At 58.6% G+C, this 19,382-nt stretch overlaps 2 protein-coding genes across 2 annotated transcripts; both read right to left on the reverse strand.

The window, feature by feature from the left end:
- Nucleotides 1-1,342: 1,342 nt before the first annotated feature.
- On the reverse strand, nt 1,343-4,847 carry LOC147414315 (uncharacterized). Its single transcript, XM_086473991.1, has 7 exons — nt 4,710-4,847; nt 4,427-4,614; nt 4,085-4,274; nt 3,057-3,599; nt 2,656-3,004; nt 2,109-2,414; nt 1,343-1,695 (listed from the first exon to the last, which is right to left on the reverse strand). Exons 1-7 carry the CDS (start codon nt 4,845-4,847, stop codon nt 1,343-1,345), a joined length of 2,067 nt encoding a protein of 688 aa, XP_086330117.1.
- Nucleotides 4,848-8,887: 4,040 nt separating this feature from the next.
- On the reverse strand, nt 8,888-17,212 carry LOC147414316 (uncharacterized). The gene is given in 12 exon segments (XM_086473992.1): nt 8,888-9,033; nt 11,801-12,073; nt 12,184-12,381; nt 12,685-12,928; nt 13,309-13,371; nt 13,721-14,064; nt 14,460-14,632; nt 15,188-15,624; nt 15,626-15,964; nt 16,450-16,639; nt 16,792-16,979; nt 17,075-17,212. Coding segments are annotated over 12 exon segments (2,733 nt in total).
- Nucleotides 17,213-19,382: the final 2,170 nt, after the last annotated feature.

The following is a 19,382-nucleotide window of genomic DNA, read 5'->3' on the forward strand; positions in this document are numbered from 1 at the left end:
TCTCCAGGAGACCTGGGTGGGAGGGAGCACTGTCACGCAGGGCCCCTGCCCCAATCCGCCCCCGCCCGTCTGCTGAGCAGGGGCTCATCCTCTGGCTTCCCCAAGGCGGTGCCGTCCGGCAGCCTGTCTCCCCAGGGGCAAGGGCCCGAGGCCGGCTCCCGCACCCAGAGCCGAGAGGAGGGCTTGGGGCTCCACTGGCATCTTTCTAGAGCCGGCTTGGCTCCCGAGTTGACTGGCAATTTGGCACCCCAGAATTCGCATTAGGGACACCCATGCGTGACGGGGCAGAGGAAAAAACAAGAGCTCAATTAAAACACAGTGCAAGCGGGTGGTGGACACGCAGGGTCCAGGCCATGTGGCAGGGGAAGACGGGCAGCCCCGACCCACCCAGAATCTGCGCCAGGTTGTCTCCAAGCGGCCACGTTATCTTCGTAGCATCACAGCTGGTTTCTTTGAGCAGGGCCTCCACGCCAGATCTGAGCTGGCCCAGCAACTTGCTGCTCTCCTTGTATTTCTTTTCATACATGTTGGCTTCCTTGGTGGTTTCCATTATTTTTGCCTATCAACAAAGGTTTTGACAGGTGTCACCCCAGCCCCCTGCTCTTCCCCCACACCCCAGTGCTGGCCACTTCCAGGCTGGGCACTGGAGACATCCCACCCCATGCTCCCGTCCCTGCAGGGGAAAGGCTCTGCGTAGGGGAGCCCAAGCTCCCCGTGCCGCGCACGAGGCCGCAGGCGCTGGAGAGCCAGGGCTGGCAGGAGCCCTGCAGGCACCCTCTCACCATGCGCTGGGAGACAGGGCTGCCAAAGCCAATGCAGGGCCCTTTTCTGCCCACGCCTGTCCAGCCCTTGACCAGAGCAGCGTTCATAGGACCAGACTCCCTGGCACACGTGGCAGGGCCGCGCTGCCCTTGCAGAGGGAAGGCCCGGCCGCCATACCTCCACTTCCTCCAGGCTCTCTTCCGCAGGCTCCTCGTCCACGATGAGGGCTGCAATCCTGCTCTGTGTAAACACAAGCACGAGAGAGGGGTATGGGCTGAGTGCCCACCAGATGTGCCTGACAGAGGCTGGGGACCATCCCTCTGCCCTGGCAGCAGGGACGTCCCACTTGACCCCCCCCCGGGGACCACTGTCACCAGGCCAGGGGGGCAGCTGATGACCTCACAACGGGCAGCCTTTCTCCCTCCAGCCAGCCCCACACATGGCCGAGGCACCTCTTGCCTTTCCTGGATCCTGCAGTCGTTTTGCTGGGTACACGGTGGCAGTATTGAGACCTTTTCAGATCCGAGAACGCCGCCTTCTGGCTCTGGGAGTTCTCTTTTAGCTGCCCCTTTGCATTCCCCTAATCCCGCCCCTGTGGCAGGCTCTGAGCTGGGCTCTTGTGTGATTCCGGACACGTGGGAGAGGAAAAGCCCCAGCCCAGCAGCACCAGCTGAGAAAGGGGAGACGTGAAGGGCCTGGAACAGACCTGCTGGTCGTTGATCCTCTGCTGCATCTTCGCCATCTCCTTGTTGACCTCGATGGCGTAGCTGAAGCAGGAGAACTCCTTCTGATTCTCTGCGACAAAGCTGTCTATCAGCCGGTCGATGTCGCCGTTCTCCGCCTGCTCCAGCAGCTGCTGGTAAACTGGCATCAGGCTCTCGAAGCTCTCTGCTTCTGCTTGCCTCTGCCTGATGCGCTTGGCTGCCTTCAAGGCTGAGGGAGAGAGGGAGCGTCTGGGCTGCGCGTGTCCCCACGGCTGCCCTTGGCAGAGCCTTCCTTCACTCAGAAATTAAGCAAGGAGCTCACAGCCTGCATGGGAATGGGGCAAACACAGTGGCATCCCTCCCCAGCAGGATCAAAGGGGCCACGGCTGCACATGGAGGCGGGTCCCTGCTTCCCCATCCCTCCCTCTCCCCCAAGGGCACCCCAAGACGCAGGGGTTCGGGTGGCCTCCCTTGCTTATCCCTGTTTGTCTGTTTATTCTGTAGGGCAAAGGGTGGCTGAAGGAGCCTGCAGGCAGAGGAGACATCCTGCCTTTGGGGTGCAGCGCTATAAGCCACCCCTTGCCAACCCTGCGCAGCCCTGGTTTGGGGTCCCCGTTGCACGGCATTTCTCTCATTTGCTACCTTTGTTCTTTTGGGCCTTTTCCTTCAACTCCGAGAGATCTCGCAGTTTGGTGTCCATGAAAGTTTTCATTTCGATCTGCACCGCGCCAAGGACACGCTTCTGCCTTTCGTGCAGGGCAGCGTCTTCCCTCTGCTTTTCAGTCTCCTCTCTAGTTCTGTTCAGAGTCTCCATCCTGCACGCAGAAAGCAGCAGGTTACACCACGCGTAGTTAGAACGATTTCTCTTCCTGGCCGTCTCCGTGCCTGACCCAGCCAAGCCCCCGTGATGCTGTGCACATTGCCCAGCTCTCATCGCGATGCGGCTGTGTCAGCCCAAGGCCAGCAGCAAGCTGACAGAGCTCTTGGTGGGGTTTTGTACTTGGACACAGCACCCAGCTCCGGCAGCCCGGCTCACTTGGACCAGAGCTGGCTGGCCTCTGCTCCGCGTCTGCTGCGTCCCCCTCTGTGGGCTCAGGTGGGACTCAGCGGACAGAGACTGCTCCGCGAGGCAGCTCACCCCATCCCGAGAAACCTCTGGGGCGAGTGGAGTAAATCACCCTGGAGGTACCGGTCTCCCTGCACTGACCAGGCACCCGGCCCTCGGCACCCAGCTCTAGACAAGAGCGGAGAATCCTCTCTCTCAAGTTGCCAGCGGTCTCTCTTGTCATCGCTACTCGACGCCGCCATTGCCCACCGGTGCCAAGTTTACCGCAGAGCGTTCGCAAGGCCACGTACCACTCCTCGTAGACTTCTGTGGATTGCTGAAGAGCGCTGTTCATCCTCCTGCGTTGCTTCTCCAGCTTCCTGTGGAGCTTAAAGAAGATGTTGTTCAAAGCAGCTTTCTGTATTTGGAGGCTTTCAATCTCTTCATGCAGCTGCTTGTTTCTGCTCACAGCGGTGTGGAAACGGACAGTGACCTGGGGAGAGAGAAGCAAGGGGTCTGAAGCTGCTGCGGGACTGGGGGGCTCAGGTCTCTGCAGAAAGACCTCGACCAGGGCTGAGACAAACACGGGCCAAGGGATGTGAAGCTGGCCCTGCAGTATCCTCCTCCCTAAGGCTGGAGAGGCAACAGTAGGCCAGGCCGAGACCCGGAGCTGGCATTGTCCAAGGCAAGGTGGCCTCAGGCAGCTCGGCCGTGTCACTAAACAGGCGCAGGCCTTCAGGCTTCTTGGCAAGGCACAAGTGCTGCATTTGGGTCGCCAAGCTCGAAGGAGCCTTGGAGGGGTTCTGGGAGCAACCAGGCCAGGGGAACAAGCCAGGGCCTTTACGCAGCTTGTGGCAACCAAACGCATTTGCACCGTTACCCTTTGTCCTGACCAAAAGGCATGTTGCACACAGGCCCCAGTGCAGCCCCGCACACGGCCGCCAAAGGCCTGCCAAAGGTTTGCTTACGTTGTATAGAGACGTCTCCAGCGTCTCGGCCTGCTTTGGCAGCCGCTCGCTCCTCTTCACGTCCTTCACCTTTGCTGCTCTCCGCTTTTGACTCGCAATCTCTTGTTCCAGCTCTAATATCTGCGCACACAGAGGAAAAAAACCAAAGAAAGTATAATCTCCAGCCCTACGTTCTGGACTCTTGTCAGGCTGTCCTCAGGAGAAGTGAAGAGACATCTCTCGGGTGTCGCTGCTCCTCGATTTGCCACATCTCAGGCAGCACAGCTAAATGTTGCATTTTCAGAAGAACGACAAAAGTCAAGGGAAAAGCAGTGGGATGTTGCGTGACCCCAGGCAGGTGTGTGCCATCCAAGAGGAGCTGCAGAGAGCTGTGGGACAGCAAGGCTGAGAGTTGCGCCGTACTTTTCTGGCCAGCGATGCTGACTTGAATGGGAGCCTGGCTCTGTCCCTTTGTCAGTGGCACGTGTCTTTTGCCAGGAGGCAGCATTCTGTTCCGAGGCCTGAAGGAGATGCATTCTGCATCGAGGGGTTTCAGCCACGGGTCTCCCTCTGTGACTCTGCTCTGCTCTACCGTGCTCGGCCAGGGAATGGTTCAGATGCGTTACCTGCTTCTCCAGGGCAGCTAAGAGGGCTTTTCTCTCTCCAATCAGAGAGTCGTGCTTGGATTTGGACTGCAAAAGGCGGTGGAGCTCCGTACGATTCCTCTCATCCAGCATCACGTTCCTCCGGGACGTGATCTGGCTCAGCGTTGATAACACCTCCTTCTGTTCTTGAGCCAGCGACTCTATTTCTTGCCTGTAAAAACAAAACAACAAATAACATGGAGCACATCCCACCTGCAACGCCGGAGCAGGTCCTTGCCCCTCCCCACCTCAGCACCAGGGTCCCCACATCTCTGCCTGGAGGAACTTTCCGGGCACAACGCAGCCGAGCCAAGCTGCACTTACTCCTGGGCCTGCAGCTGACGCCTCGTCTTGGCACCATAGGACCTGTTCTTCTCCCCAGCTCTCCGAAACTGCACCTGCAGTCTCCTGAACTCGCCTTCAGCCAGCTTGTCCTGCTCCTTCTCCGGGAAGGCTGAAAGCTTCTGCCTCAAAGAGAGCGCGCCCTGCTGACACAGAGAGGGAGAGCTCAGTCACTTGAGCAAACCCCACCAGCAGTGGTAGACAGCGGAGCTGGGCACGGGGCAGTGGGTTAATGGCATCGCCACCTCCAGCTCTTCGTCACCACCTTCAGCTCTTCACTGGCACCGAAGATATTCAGTACCCTCCCAAACACTGAGCCACACAAACCAACTCCATGAGCGCTTCTGATCCACTTCAGAGCAAAGGCGGCCAGGCGCTGTGCTCTTGGGTAACCCCCCGCCATGCTAGCACCACTTTCCAGGGCAAGGAGGCGTCAAGACCAGCCAACACCAGGGCAGCTGAGCCGCAGCTAGCACCTCGCATCCAGAACAGGGTGCAGACCTCCAGCAGCGCGGAGGGCAGGTGACGGCACGTTGTCACCACTTTTATCACCCAGCGTGACTGCCGGGACCACGTCAGTCAGAATCAAACCCACCCCTACTGGGGACATGACATGAAGGAACCCCGCTGACTTTGCCCAGGAGCGGAGCAGGAGCGCTCGCATCCCCAGCTGTGCGAAGGTGACTTGTAGCTGAGAAGTCACTGCCTTACAGGTGAGCACTGCAGCTCTGGCAGTTGCATCCACCACTACCCCCCTGACCTCAGCTGACCCCTGTTGCCCAACCCTGCCTCCCCCAACACCCAGGTCTCACGCCACGGCCTCATCCCCGGCACAGGAGGGCAGGCAGAACGAGCCCCGCCGCAACCCAACGCCTTGCTGGCAAAAGAGAGCCTGGCTCCCCACCGCCTGTCCGGCTCACCCCACCGCGCCACTGATTTCTGCAGGTGAGATCCCCACGGCAGATCCCCCAGAGCGCCTGTCCAGAAATTCAGCTTGGGATCGTGCTTCAGTTTTTACCTTTGAGTCGCTCATTGCTTCCAGCTGTCTCCACCGGTCGCTCTGCAGACAGTTCGGGAAGGGGACGAGGAAGCCTCCGCAGGGCCAGGCCTGCTTTCCAAGGAGAGAAATGAAACCCGGCTAAGGGGGCGGTTGTGGCCCCCGCTTGTCCCTCAGCGCCTGCTCGAGCGTTTGGCACATGAGGAAACCATCACAGGTGGCTGCGCGGTGAATAAAAACAGAGCATTTGTAGTGATGGCATCGCAAAACACGCTCCTCTTGCCGAGTTCAGAAGCAGGGGCAGAACAGATGGCTTGAGCTGTTCCACCCCGTTCGCTACCTGGGTTTTCGTAGAAAGGTCCCCCCGTGCCGACGGCCAGAGCCCCTGCGGAGCACGAGTCGGGGATGTCGCCTGGATTCAGCCCCGGTCTCGCTGCAGCCAGGGAGGGCACTGGGGCCGACCCCGCAGCCCTCACCCCCAAAGAGGGTCGTGTCCCCCCCCAGGCCCGCTGCAGCCCCCTGGTCTTCCCCGTCCCCCCCGACGCTGCTCACCCCACCGCAGGGTGCTGCGGTTCCGCTCCAGCCAGGGGTCGGGACCACGGCGGCAGTGGGGTTTTGCCGAAGATCAGCCCCTATTTCCAGTGGCAAGCGCAGGAGAGGCGAGAGCCCGGCAGGGAGCTGCTGTCCGGTCGCTGTCCTGTCCTGCACTGCCCCGGGCTCTGTGGAACACGCACTGACCCTGATGTCACCACTGTGTCGTCACAATGGGGTGGGGGCGGGTTGTCCGTGGGGACCGTTGCCAAGGAGGATCTAGCGACTACAGGGTGGCCAGGGTGGACTAAAAGGGGACTCTCTTCATCCAAGCAATGCTCAACTGGCTGATGGAGGGGGCCAGTCTGATCCTGCCCCCCGAGACCCTGCATCCCTGCAGATCCCTCTGCAACAAAAGGAAATCCTGAAAAACAACCAAGCGACCCCTTCATCTCAAATGTCGTTCTTCTTCTTCCTGCTGGTAACATTAGCAAAAAAACCCAACCAACCCAGAACGCAATAGTTTGAACCCATCCTGGTGCTCAGCAAAGTATGAATTTAACAAGTTTATCCTTCACACGCGCGGCTGATGGACCAGGATGGGTTGGGGATATTTCTCCCAAATCCTGCCAAAACAAATCCCACATGGAACTAAAGAGTTAACCCACGGCAGGGAGGATGTTTGTCTCCTTATGGGATTTAGTAGCCCCTTCACCTCCCCAGGTTGGTAGAGCAGGTAGGTGTTTGAGATGTCAAGCCAGCCATCAGGAAGTGGCTGTTTGTGCTCGGCTGATGTTTGAGAGTCAGCGAAACCACCTGAAAGAGGAGGCAGCCACCTCGCAATCTGACGATGCATCCTCGACTAGCCGGTGGACTGGCACAAATGATCCATAAAGCAGGGCAGGAGATTGAGATTAGACATTAGGAAGAAGTTCTTCACTACAAGGGCGGTGAGGCACCGGCACAGGTTGCCCAGGGAAGCTGTGGCTGCCCCCTCCCTGGCAGTGCTCAAGGCCAGGCTGGATGGGGCTGGGAGCGACCTGGTCTGGTGGAATGTGGGAGGATATTTATGAAATAAGGGACATGTGAACAATCCAGCCTTTCCAGAGAACCTGAGCTGGGACGTACCGGAACTGCTGAAAGCATGAACAACTTGCGGTGCAGGGGGCATGAACATCTTACAGGTGTAGGAGAAGAGACAGCCGCCATTAATGACGCAGTTTTAATTTCTCGAAGAAGATGGGTGTGAACATTTGTGAACGTGACTTGAACGTGACTCGCAATGTGGCCAATCAGGTAGGACTATGGGCTGTTATTTGCGATGAAGCCAATCAGTATTTATTGGGTGTGGTCGAGGGTTATAAATTGCACTGGAAACACGGAAATAAAGGTTCACTTGTTAGATCACATTGATCGTGTCAGTGTCCTCACGCAGCTCCCGCAGGTGGAAGGTGTCCCTACCCATGGCAGGGGGTTGGAACGAGATGGTCGTCGCCGAGGGGAGCTGCCCGCAGCCGGCCGAGCCCGCACCGGAGCGGCAGATGTCAGCGCACAGCGGCTTTTCCTGAGGGAAGGAGATGCCAGGGCCGCGGAGCGGCTCGCCTGGAGCCGGCAGCTCTCGTGGGAGACACGGGCGAGACCTGGCCGATGCCAGAACATCGCCGCCCTCCCTGACGCCTGGAAAAAGCGGCCTGGGGAGCGCTGCGACCAGAGTGTGCCGCGGCAGCCCCAGCAGCTGGTGGTGTGGGCAGCTGTGGTGGCAACCCGGGCAAGACCTGTTGGATGCAATGTGGCGAGCCAGGCAGAGGTCGCAGGTAAACCTGCAGGTGTCCAGGTCACAGGCTGCAGGGAATGCCACAGCCTCTCGCTGGCGGCGGGGGGCAGCCACGAGTACGGCCGGGTGCGGTGGGAGCGGGTAGACGATCTGCTCGGCCGAGTGGCCCAGCTGCACGACGAGGCTGCGAGGTTACAAGTGAAATGAAAAGGCTTCGGAGCATTAGGGAGGCTGAAGTGGAGACAGGCCGGTGGAACCAGGCTCTGCCCTCCCTACAACAGAAAGGGGGGCACCCACCAGAGCGCACCCAGGAAACAGGGGCCCCTGTATCCTGCCCCTGTCAGGGGGAAGACAGAAGCCTAAATGAAAGAAGTGAGCGGAGGCAAGTTGCCTGCAAGCGCCCTCCTTGCCTGCCTCACCTCCCCGGGTGCCTCTGAGAAAGAGATATGAGGCCCCGCTGGAAGACGGCCAGTCCAATGAGGGGGTGAATGCTCGAGAGCCTATGCCGGAGGTCTCACCACAGTCAGACAGGCCTTCCAGCCGTCTAGCAACCTCCTCCACAAGGAAGAAGAGAAGAGTTCGAGTTGTTGGAGACTCACTCCTAAAGGGAACAGAGGGCCCAGTATGTGGGTTCGGCCCTCACCATAGGGAAGTCTGTAGTCTTCCTGGAGCCCGAATTAGGGATATCGCTAGGAAACTCCCCAACCTCGTGCGGTCATCAGACTACAACCCGCTACTGATCTTCCAGGCAGGAGGGGAGGAAGCTGCATCCCGTAGCCCGAGGGGAATGAAGAGAGACTTCGGGGCCTTGGGACAATTATTGAAAGAGTCTGGCGCGCAAGTTAATTTCTCTTCCCTCCTTCCAGTTGCGGGTGATGACACGGGAAGCAATAGCAGGATCCACGCTGTAAATACCTGGCTCCAGGACTGGGGCTACAGGCCGGGCTCTTGTGTGTTCTTTGATAATGGCTGGTTTTAGAAAACACCAGACCTGATGCTAATACGTGGGAAGGGCTTATCTTGTAGAGGGAAAAGGGTTCTAGGGCAACAATTAGCAGGGCTCGTAGCTAGAGCTTTAAAGTAGATTCGAAGGGGGATGGGGTTGTAGCTGGGTTTGCACCGGTGGGGCACTGTTCTAGTATTAGTGAGGACCGGAAGGCCTGCCATCCCCCTCGGGTGCAGTCGGCGTGCTCAGCTCGCTCCCTGAGATGCCTGTATGCCAGTGCACGCCGCACGGGGAATAAAGAGGAGGAGTCAGGAATCCGTGTCCGGTCAAGGGGTTACGATCTGGTGACAATTACAGAGACATGGTGGGACTGCTCACGTGACTGGAATGCGGTCATGGATGGCCGCGTCCTTTTCGGGAAAGACAGGCCAACAAGGCGAGGAGGTGGAGGTGGCGTTGCTCTTTCCATGAGGGAGCAGCTAGAACGTAGGGAGTTCTGTCCAGGGGTGGATGAGGAGCGGGTTGAGAGTTTGTGGGTGAGAATCAAGGGGCAGGCTAGCATGGGAGATACTGCCGTGGGTGTCTAGTACCGGCCACCCGATCAGGATGAGGAAGTTGATGAGGCCTTCTACAGGCAGCGGACAGCAGCCTGGCATTCACAGGCCCTGGTACTCGTGGGGGATTTTAATTACCCAGATATTTGCTGGGAGACCTACACAGCTAGCCATTCACAGTCCAGGAGGTTCCTCCAGTGCATCGATGAGAACTTCTTGATGCAAATGGTGGATGAGCCAACTAGGAGAGGAGCACTGCTAGAGCAGATCTTATAACAATCTTATCTCACTAGCAAGCAGGGTCTGGTTGAAGCGGTGAAGGTTGAGGGCAGCCCTTGGCTGCAGCCATCATGAGATGGCGGAGTTCAGGATCTTGTGCGGTAGGAAGAGAACACCAAGCAAGATCACAACCTTGGCCTTCAGCAGGGCCAACTTTGGCCTTTTCAAGCAATTGCTAGGGGAAATCCCATGGGGCAGGGTACTAGAAGGTAAAGGGGCCCAAGAGAGTCGGTTTCTATTCAAGGACCACTTTTTCCAGGCTCCAGATCGGAGCATGCCAGTGGGTAGGAAATCAAGAAAGGGAGGCAGGAGACCCACGTGGTTGAACAGGAAACTGATGGGCAAACTCAAGTGGAAGAAGAGAGTCTATAGATCTTGGAAGCAGGGGATGGCCACTTGGGAGGACTATAAGACTGTTGTCAGAGGATGTAGGGAGGCAACTAGGAAAGCTAAGGCCTCCTTGGAGTTAAGCCTTGCAAGGGAGGTCAAGGACAGCAGAAAGGGCTTCTTCAAATACATTGCAGACAAAACTAATGCTAGAGGCAATGTAGGCCCACTGCTGAATGAGGCGGGTGCCCTGGTGACAGAGGATACAGGGAAGGTGGAGCTACTGAACGCCTTCTTTGCCTCTGTCTATGCTGCTGGAGACTGTCCTCAGGAGCTCCAGAGCCCTGAGGCCCCAGAGGAAGTCAGGATAAAGGAGGAGATTGCCTTGATTGATGAGGACTGGGTTAGGGATCAATTAAGCAAGCTGGACATACACAAATGCATGGGCCCTGCTGGGATGCACACGCGGGTGCTGAGGGAGCTGGCACAAGTCATTGCTAGACCACTCTCCATCATCTTTGGTTAGTCGTGGGGAACAGGAGAGGTGCCTGAGGGCTGGAGGAAAGCAAATGTCAGTCCAGTCTTCAAAAAGGGCAAGAAGGAGGACCCGGGTAACTACAGACTGGTCAGCCTCACCTCCATCCCTGGAAAAGTGATGGAACAACTTACCCTCAGTGCTGCCTGTAGGCATATCAAGGATAAGAGAGTCGTTAGGAGCAGTCAACATGGCTTTACCAAAGGGAAGTCTGATAGCCTTTTATGAAGACATAACCAGGTGGATGGATAGATGATGGTAGTGCAGTGGATGTGGTTTATCTTGATTTCGGTAAAGCACTTGACACTGTCTCCCACAGCATCCTCGCAGCAGAACTGAGGAAGTGTGGTCTGGATGACCGGGTAGTGAGGTGGCTTGTTTAATTGGTTGAAGGAAAGAAGTCAGAGAGCTGTGGTGAATGGGACAGAGTCTAGTTGGAGGCCTGGATCTGGTGGAGTCCCTCAGGGGTGGGTGCTGGGACCAGGACTCTTCGATATATTCGTCAATGACCTGGATGAGGGAACAGAGCACCCTGTCAGGAGGTTTGCTGCTGACACCAAACTGGGAGGAGTGGCTGACACCCCAGGAGGCTGTGCTGCCGTTCAGAAAGACCTGGACAGGCTGGAGAGCTGGGCGGGGAGACATTTAATGAACTACAACAAGGGCAAGTGCAGGGTCTCGCAGCTGGGAAAGAACAACCCCATGTCCCAGTAGAGGTTGGGGACTGAGCTGGTGGAGAATAGCGTAGCGGAAAGGGGCCTGGGGGGCCTGGTGGGCAGCAGGATGACCGTGAGCCAGCAATGTGTCCTGGTGGCCAAGAAGGCCAATGGCATCCCGGGGGGTATGAGAAGGGGTGCGGTCAGTAGGTCGAGAGAGGTTCTCCTCCCCCTTCTCCTCTGCCCCGCTGAGAGCCCATCTGGAATAGCGTGTCCAGTTCTGGGCCCCTCAGTTCCAGAAGGACAGGGAACTGCTGGAAAGAGTCCAGCGCAGAGCCACAAAGGTGATGAAGGGGGTGGAACGTCTCCCTTCTGATGAAAGGCTGAGGGAGCTGGGTCTCTTGAGCTTGGAGAAGAGGAGACTGAGGGGTGACCTCATGGATGTTCATAAATACGTAAAGGGCGAGTGTCAGGAGGGTGGAGCCGGGCTCTTCTCGGTGACGTCCAATGACAGGACAAGGGGCAACAAGTGCAAGCTGGAGCACAGAAGATTCCACGTGAACATAAGGGAAAAACTTTTTAATTGTGAGGATGACAGAGCCCTGGAACAGGCTGCCCAGAGAGGTGGTGGAGTCTCCTTCTCTGGAGACGTTCAAAAGTTGCCCGGGCGCGTTCCTGTGTGACCTACTCTAGGTGGTCCTGCTCTGGCAGGGGGCTTGGACTGGATGATCTTTCGAGGTCCCTTGCAACCCCTGACATTCTGTGATCTCTTCTCTCGAAGGTCCCCTGCCAGGAGCACTGGCCCGCTCAGATTTGAAGCTGTCAGCACACGAAATCTTCAGTCTAGCCCTCCTCCTCTTGCCCGTGCCAGGAGCGTCGGCCTGCTGCTTCTCGTGCCTCTGGAGAATCAGCTGGCGCAGCTGCCCGTGGTCCAGCGGCACTTCCACTGCCCAAGAAAATGGCCAGCCGTCACGCACCCCGTCACAGGCCTGACATCCGTGGTGGGGCGGGGGAGGCTGGTTGGGGTTGGCTGGGAAGGACAGGGGTCAGCGGGGGATTGGGCGGGGCAGCCAGGGGGGAACGGGGCATTGGGCGTTGGCTGCGTGGCCACAGCCCCTCCCTCCCACCTCCCCCACTCACAGGCGCCGATGGCGTCGGCGGTGCCGTTCGGGGCGGGGGCCGTCGGGCAGAGCTGGGCGCGATCCATCCCCCAGAGGAGCTCGGTGCCGCCCAGCAGCGGGTGGGCGAAGGGCTGGGCCAGGTGGGAGCCCTCAGCCGATGTGTAGCGCAGGATGGACTCCTGCAGCAGGAGCTCGCGGGTCCTCTTCTCCAGGAGACCTGGGTGGGAGGGAGCACTGTCACGCAGGGCCCCTGCCCCAATCCGCCCCCGCCCGTCTGCTGAGCAGGGGCTCATCCTCTGGCTTCCCCAAGGCGGTGCCGTCCGGCAGCCTGTCTCCCCAGGGGCAAGGGCCCGAGGCCGGCTCCCGCACCCAGAGCCGAGAGGAGGGCTTGGGGCTCCACTGGCATCTTTCTAGAGCCGGCTTGGCTCCCGAGTTGACTGGCAATTTGGCACCCCAGAATTCGCATTAGGGACACCCATGCGTGACGGGGCAGAGGAAAAAACAAGAGCTCAATTAAAACACAGTGCAAGCGGGTGGTGGACACGCAGGGTCCAGGCCATGTGGCAGGGGAAGACGGGCAGCCCCGACCCACCCAGAATCTGCGCCAGGTTGTCTCCAAGCGGCCACGTTATCTTCGTAGCATCACAGCTGGTTTCTTTGAGCAGGGCCTCCACGCCAGATCTGAGCTGGCCCAGCAACTTGCTGCTCTCCTTGTATTTCTTTTCATACATGTTGGCTTCCTTGGTGGTTTCCATTATTTTTGCCTATCAACAAAGGTTTTGACAGGTGTCACCCCAGCCCCCTGCTCTTCCCCCACACCCCAGTGCTGGCCACTTCCAGGCTGGGCACTGGAGACATCCCACCCCATGCTCCCGTCCCTGCAGGGGAAAGGCTCTGCGTAGGGGAGCCCAAGCTCCCCGTGCCGCGCACGAGGCCGCAGGCGCTGGAGAGCCAGGGCTGGCAGGAGCCCTGCAGGCACCCTCTCACCATGCACTGGGAGACAGGGCTGCCAAAGCCAATGCAGGGCCCTTTTCTGCCCACGCCTGTCCAGCCCTTGACCAGAGCAGCGTTCATAGGACCAGACTCCCTGGCACACGTGGCAGGGCCGCGCTGCCCTTGCAGAGGGAAGGCCCGGCCGCCATACCTCCACTTCCTCCAGGCTCTCTTCCGCAGGCTCCTTGTCCACGATGAGGGCTGCAATCCTGCTCTGTGTAAACACAAGCACGAGAGAGGGGTATGGGCTGAGTGCCCACCAGATGTGCCTGACAGAGGCTGGGGACCATCCCTCTGCCCTGGCAGCAGGGACGTCCCACTTGACCCCCCCCCGGGGACCACTGTCACCAGGCCAGGGGGGCAGCTGATGACCTCACAACGGGCAGCCTTTCTCCCTCCAGCCAGCCCCACACATGGCCGAGGCACCTCTTGCCTTTCCTGGATCCTGCAGTCGTTTTGCTGGGTACACGGTGGCAGTATTGAGACCTTTTCAGATCCGAGAACGCCGCCTTCTGGCTCTGGGAGTTCTCTTTTAGCTGCCCCTTTGCATTCCCCTAATCCCGCCCCTGTGGCAGGCTCTGAGCTGGGCTCTTGTGTGATTCCGGACACGTGGGAGAGGAAAAGCCCCAGCCCAGCAGCACCAGCTGAGAAAGGGGAGACGTGAAGGGCCTGGAACAGACCTGCTGGTCGTTGATCCTCTGCTGCATCTTCGCCATCTCCTTGTTGACCTCGATGGCGTAGCTGAAGCAGGAGAACTCCTTCTGATTCTCTGCGACAAAGCTGTCTATCAGCCGGTCGATGTCGCCGTTCTCCGCCTGCTCCAGCAGCTGCTGGTAAACTGGCATCAGGCTCTCGAAGCTCTCTGCTTCTGCTTGCCTCTGCCTGATGCGCTTGGCTGCCTTCAAGGCTGAGGGAGAGAGGGAGCGTCTGGGCTGCGCGTGTCCCCACGGCTGCCCTTGGCAGAGCCTTCCTTCACTCAGAAATTAAGCAAGGAGCTCACAGCCTGCATGGGAATGGGGCAAACACAGTGGCATCCCTCCCCAGCAGGATCAAAGGGGCCACGGCTGCACATGGAGGCGGGTCCCTGCTTCCCCATCCCTCCCTCTCCCCCAAGGGCACCCCAAGACGCAGGGGTTCGGGTGGCCTCCCTTGCTTATCCCTGTTTGTCTGTTTATTCTGTAGGGCAAAGGGTGGCTGAAGGAGCCTGGACCTTTGGGGTGCAGCGCTATAAGCCACCCCTTGCCAACCCTGCGCAGCCCTGGTTTGGGGTCCCCGTTGCACGGCATTTCTCTCATTTGCTACCTTTGTTCTTTTGGGCCTTTTCCTTCAACTCCGAGAGATCTCGCAGTTTGGTGTCCATGAAAGTTTTCATTTCGATCTGCGCCGTGCCAAGGACACGCTTCTGCCTTTCGTGCAGGGCAGCGTCTTTCCTCTGCTTTTCAGTCTCCTCTCTAGTTCTGTTCAGAGTCTCCATCCTGCACGCAGAAAGCAGCAGGTTACACCACGCGTAGTTAGAACGATTTCTCTTCCTGGCCGTCTCCGTGCCTGACCCAGCCAAGCCCCCGTGATGCTGTGCACATTGCCCAGCTCTCATCGCGATGCGGCTGTGTCAGCCCAAGGCCAGCAGCAAGCTGACAGAGCTCTTGGTGGGGTTTTGTACTTGGACACAGCACCCAGCTCCGGCAGCCCGGCTCACTTGGACCAGAGCTGGCTGGCCTCTGCTCCGCATCTGCTGCGTCCCCCTCTGTGGGCTCAGGTGGGACTCAGCGGACAGAGACTGCTCCGCGAGGCAGCTCACCCCATCCCGAGAAACCTCTGGGGCGGGTGGAGTAAATCACCCTGGAGGTACCGGTCTCCCTGCACTGACCAGGCACCCAGCCCTCGGCACCCAGCCCTCGGCACCCAGCTCTAGACAAGAGCGGAGAATCCTCTCTCTCAAGTTGCCAGCGGTCTCTCTTGTCATCGCTACTCGACGCCGCCATTGCCCACCGGTGCCAAGTTTACCGCAGAGCGTTCGCAAGGCCACGTACCACTCCTCATAGGCTTCTGTGGATTGCTGAAGAGCGCTGTTCATCCTCCTGCGTTGCTTCTCCAGCTTCCTGTGGAGCTTAAAGAAGATGTTGTTCAAAGCAGCTTTCTGTATTTGGAGGCTTTCAATCTCTTCATGCAGCTGCTTGTTTCTGCTCACAGCGGTGTGGAAACGGACAGTGACCTGGGGAGAGAGAAGCAAGGGGTCTGAAGCTGCTGCGGGACTGGGGGGCTCAGGTCTCTGCAGAAAGACCTCGACCAGGGCTGAGACAAACACGGGCCAAGGGATGTGAAGCTGGCCCTGCAGTATCCTCCTCCCTAAGGCTGGAGAGGCAACAGTAGGCCAGGCCGAGACCCGGAGCTGGCATTGTCCAAGGCAAGGTGGCCTCAGGCAGCTCGGCCGTGTCACTAAACAGGCGCAGGCCTTCAGGCTTCTTGGCAAGGCACAAGTGCTGCATTTGGGTCGCCAAGCTCGAAGGAGCCTTGGAGGGGTTCTGGGAGCAACCAGGCCAGGGGAACAAGCCAGGGCCTTTACGCAGCTTGTGGCAACCAAACGCATTTGCACCGTTACCCTTTGTCCTGACCAAAAGGCATGTTGCACACAGGCCCCAGTGCAGCCCCGCACACGGCCGCCAAAGGCCTGCCAAAGGTTTGCTTACGTTGTATAGAGACGTCTCCAGCGTCTCGGCCTGCTTTGGCAGCCGCTCGCTCCTCTTCACGTCCTTCACCTTTGCTGCTCTCCGCTTTTGACTCGCAATCTCTTGTTCCAGCTCTAATATCTGCGCACACAGAGGAAAAAAACCAAAGAAAGTATAATCTCCAGCCCTACGTTCTGGACTCTTGTCAGGCTGTCCTCAGGAGAAGTGAAGAGACATCTCTCGGGTGTCGCTGCTCCTCGATTTGCCACATCTCAGGCAGCACAGCTAAATGTTGCATTTTCAGAAGAACGACAAAAGTCAAGGGAAAAGCAGTGGGATGTTGCGTGACCCCAGGCAGGTGTGTGCCATCCAAGAGGAGCTGCAGAGAGCTGTGGGACAGCAAGGCTGAGAGTTGCGCCGTACTTTTCTGGCCAGCGATGCTGACTTGAATGGGAGCCTGGCTCTGTCCCTTAGTCAGTGGCACGTGTCTTTTGCCAGGAGGCAGCATTCTGTTCCGAGGCCTGAAGGAGATGCATTCTGCATCGAGGGGTTTCAGCCACGGGTCTCCCTCTGTGACTCTGCTCTGCTCTACCGTGCTCGGCCAGGGAATGGTTCAGATGCGTTACCTGCTTCTCCAGGGCAGCTAAGAGGGCTTTTCTCTCTCCAATCAGAGAGTCGTGCTTGGATTTGGACTGCAAAAGGCGGTGGAGCTCCGTACGATTCCTCTCATCCAGCATCACGTTCCTCCGGGACGTGATCTGGCTCAGCGTTGATAACACCTCCTTCTGTTCTTGAGCCAGCGACTCTATTTCTTGCCTGTAAAAACAAAACAACAAATAACATGGAGCACATCCCACCTGCAACGCCGGAGCAGGTCCTTGCCCCTCCCCACCTCAGCACCAGGGTCCCCACATCTCTGCCTGGAGGAACTTTCCGGGCACAACGCAGCCGAGCCAAGCTGCACTTACTCCTGGGCCTGCAGCTGACGCCTCGTCTTGGCACCATAGGACCTGTTCTTCTCCCCAGCTCTCCGAAACTGCACCTGCAGTCTCCTGAACTCGCCTTCAGCCAGCTTGTCCTGCTCCTTCTCCGGGAAGGCTGAAAGCTTCTGCCTCAAAGAGAGCGCGCCCTGCTGACACAGAGAGGGAGAGCTCAGTCACTTGAGCAAACCCCACCAGCAGTGGTAGACAGCGGAGCTGGGCACGGGGCAGTGGGTTAATGGCATCGCCACCTCCAGCTCTTCGTCACCACCTTCAGCTCTTCACTGGCACCGAAGATATTCAGTACCCTCCCAAACACTGAGCCACACAAATCAACTCCATGAGCGCTTCTGATCCACTTCAGAGCAAAGGCGGCCAGGCGCTGTGCTCTTGGGTAACCCCCCGCCATGCTAGCACCACTTTCCAGGGCAAGGAGGCGTCAAGACCAGCCAACACCAGGGCAGCTGAGCCGCAGCTAGCACCTCGCATCCAGAACAGGGTGCAGACCTCCAGCAGCGCGGAGGGCAGGTGACGGCACGTTGTCACCACTTTTATCACCCAGCGTGACTGCCGGGACCACGTCAGTCAGAATCAAACCCACCCCTACTGGGGACATGACATGAAGGAACCCCGCTGACTTTGCCCAGGAGCGGAGCAGGAGCGCTCGCATCCCCAGCTGTGCGAAGGTGACTTGTAGCTGAGAAGTCACTGCCTTACAGGTGAGCACTGCAGCTCTGGCAGTTGCATCCACCACTACCCCCCTGACCTCAGCTGACCCCTGTTGCCCAACCCTGCCTCCCCCAACACCCAGGTCTCACGCCACGGCCTCATCCCCGGCACAGGAGGGCAGGCAGAACGAGCCCCGCCGCAACCCAACGCCTTGCTGGCAAAAGAAAGCCTGGCTCCCCACCGCCTGTCCGGCTCACCCCACCGCGCCACTGATTTCTGCAGGTGAGATCCCCACGGCAGATCCCCCAGAGCGCCTGTCCAGAAATTCAGCTTGGGATCGTGCTTCAGTTTTTACCTTTGAGTCGCTCATTGCTTCCAGCTGTCTCCACTGGTTGCTCTGCAGACAGTTCGGGAAGGGGACGAGGAAGCCTCCGCAGGGCCAGGCCTGCTTTCCAAGGAGAGAAATGAAACCCGGCTAAGGGGGCGGTTGTGGCCCCCGCTTGTCCCTCAGCGCCCGCTCGAGCGTTTGGCACATGAAGAAACCATCACAGGTGGCTGCGCGGTGAATAAAAACAGAGCATTTGTAGTGATGGCATCGCAAAACACGCTCCTCTTGCCGAGTTCAGAAGCAGGGGCAGAACAGATGGCTTGAGCTGTTCCACCCCGTTCGCTACCTGGGTTTTCGTAGAAAGGTCCCCCCGTGCCGACGGCCAGAGCCCCTGCGGAGCACGAGTCGGGGATGTCGCCTGGATTCAGCCCCGGTCTCGCTGCAGCCAGGGAGGGCACTGGGGCCGACCCCGCAGCCCTCACCCCCAAAGAGGGTCGTGTCCCCCCCCAGGCCCGCTGCAGCCCCCTGGTCTTCCCCGTCCCCCCCGACGCTGCTCACCCCACCGCAGGGTGCTGCGGTTCCGCTCCAGCCAGGGGTCGGGACCACGGCGGCAGTGGGGTTTTGCCGAAGATCAGCCCCTGTTTCCAGTGGCAAGCGCAGGAGAGGCGAGAGCCCGGCAGGGAGCTGCTGTCCGGTCGCTGTCCTGTCCTGCACTGCCCCGGGCTCTGTGGAACACGCACTGACCCTGATGTCACCACTGTGTCGTCACAATGGGGTGGGGGCGGGTTGTCCGTGGGGACCGTTGCCAAGGAGGATCTAGCGACTACAGGGTGGCCAGGGTGGACTAAAAGGGGACTCTCTTCATCCAAGCAATGCTCAACTGGCTGATGGAGGGGGCCAGTCTGATCCTGCCCCCCGAGACCCTGCATCCCTGCAGATCCCTCTGCAACAAAAGGAAATCCTGAAAAACAACCAAGCGACCCCTTCATCTCAAATGTCGTTCTTCTTCTTCCTGCTGGTAACATTAGCAAAAAAACCCAACCAACCCAGAACGCAATAGTTTGAACCCATCCTGGTGCTCAGCAAAGTATGAATTTAACAAGTTTATCCTTCACACGCGCGGCTGATGGACCAGGATGGGTTGGGGATATTTCTCCCAAATCCTGCCAAAACAAATCCCACATGGAACTAAAGAGTTAACCCACGGCAGGGAGGATGTTTGTCTCCTTATGGGATTTAGTAGCCCCTTCACCTCCCCAGGTTGGTAGAGCAGGTAGGTGTTTGAGATGTCAAGCCAGCCATCAGGAAGTGGCTGTTTGTGCTCGGCTGATGTTTGAGAGTCAGCGAAACCACCTGAAAGAGGAGGCAGCCACCTCGCAATCTGACGATGCATCCTCGACTAGCCGGTGGACTGGCACAAATGATCCATAAAGCAGGGCAGGAGATTGAGATTAGACATTAGGAAGAAGTTCTTCACTACAAGGGCGGTGAGGCACCGGCACAGGTTGCCCAGGGAAGCTGTGGCTGCCCCCTCCCTGGCAGTGCTCAAGGCCAGGCTGGATGGGGCTGGGAGCGACCTGGT

The sequence above is a fragment of the Leptosomus discolor genome, chromosome 16 (assembly GCF_034619465.1).
Source record: "Leptosomus discolor isolate bLepDis1 chromosome 16, bLepDis1.hap2, whole genome shotgun sequence".
NCBI classification, from domain to species: Eukaryota; Metazoa; Chordata; class Aves; order Leptosomiformes; family Leptosomidae; genus Leptosomus; species Leptosomus discolor.

Excerpts from the sequence above, each read along its gene's own strand:
- LOC147414315 (XM_086473991.1), bottom strand. The coding sequence starts at position 4,847 with ATGGCGGGGGGTTACCCAAGAGCACAGCGCCTGGCCGCCTTTGCTCTG. Across the intron at positions 4,615-4,709 it reads GTGCCAGTGAAGAGCTGAAG|CTGAGCTCTCCCTCTCTGTG; the intron begins GTGGTGACGAAG and ends TTGCTCAAGTGA. Across the intron at positions 3,600-4,084 it reads TAGCTGCCCTGGAGAAGCAG|ATATTAGAGCTGGAACAAGA; the intron begins GTAACGCATCTG and ends CTGTGTGCGCAG.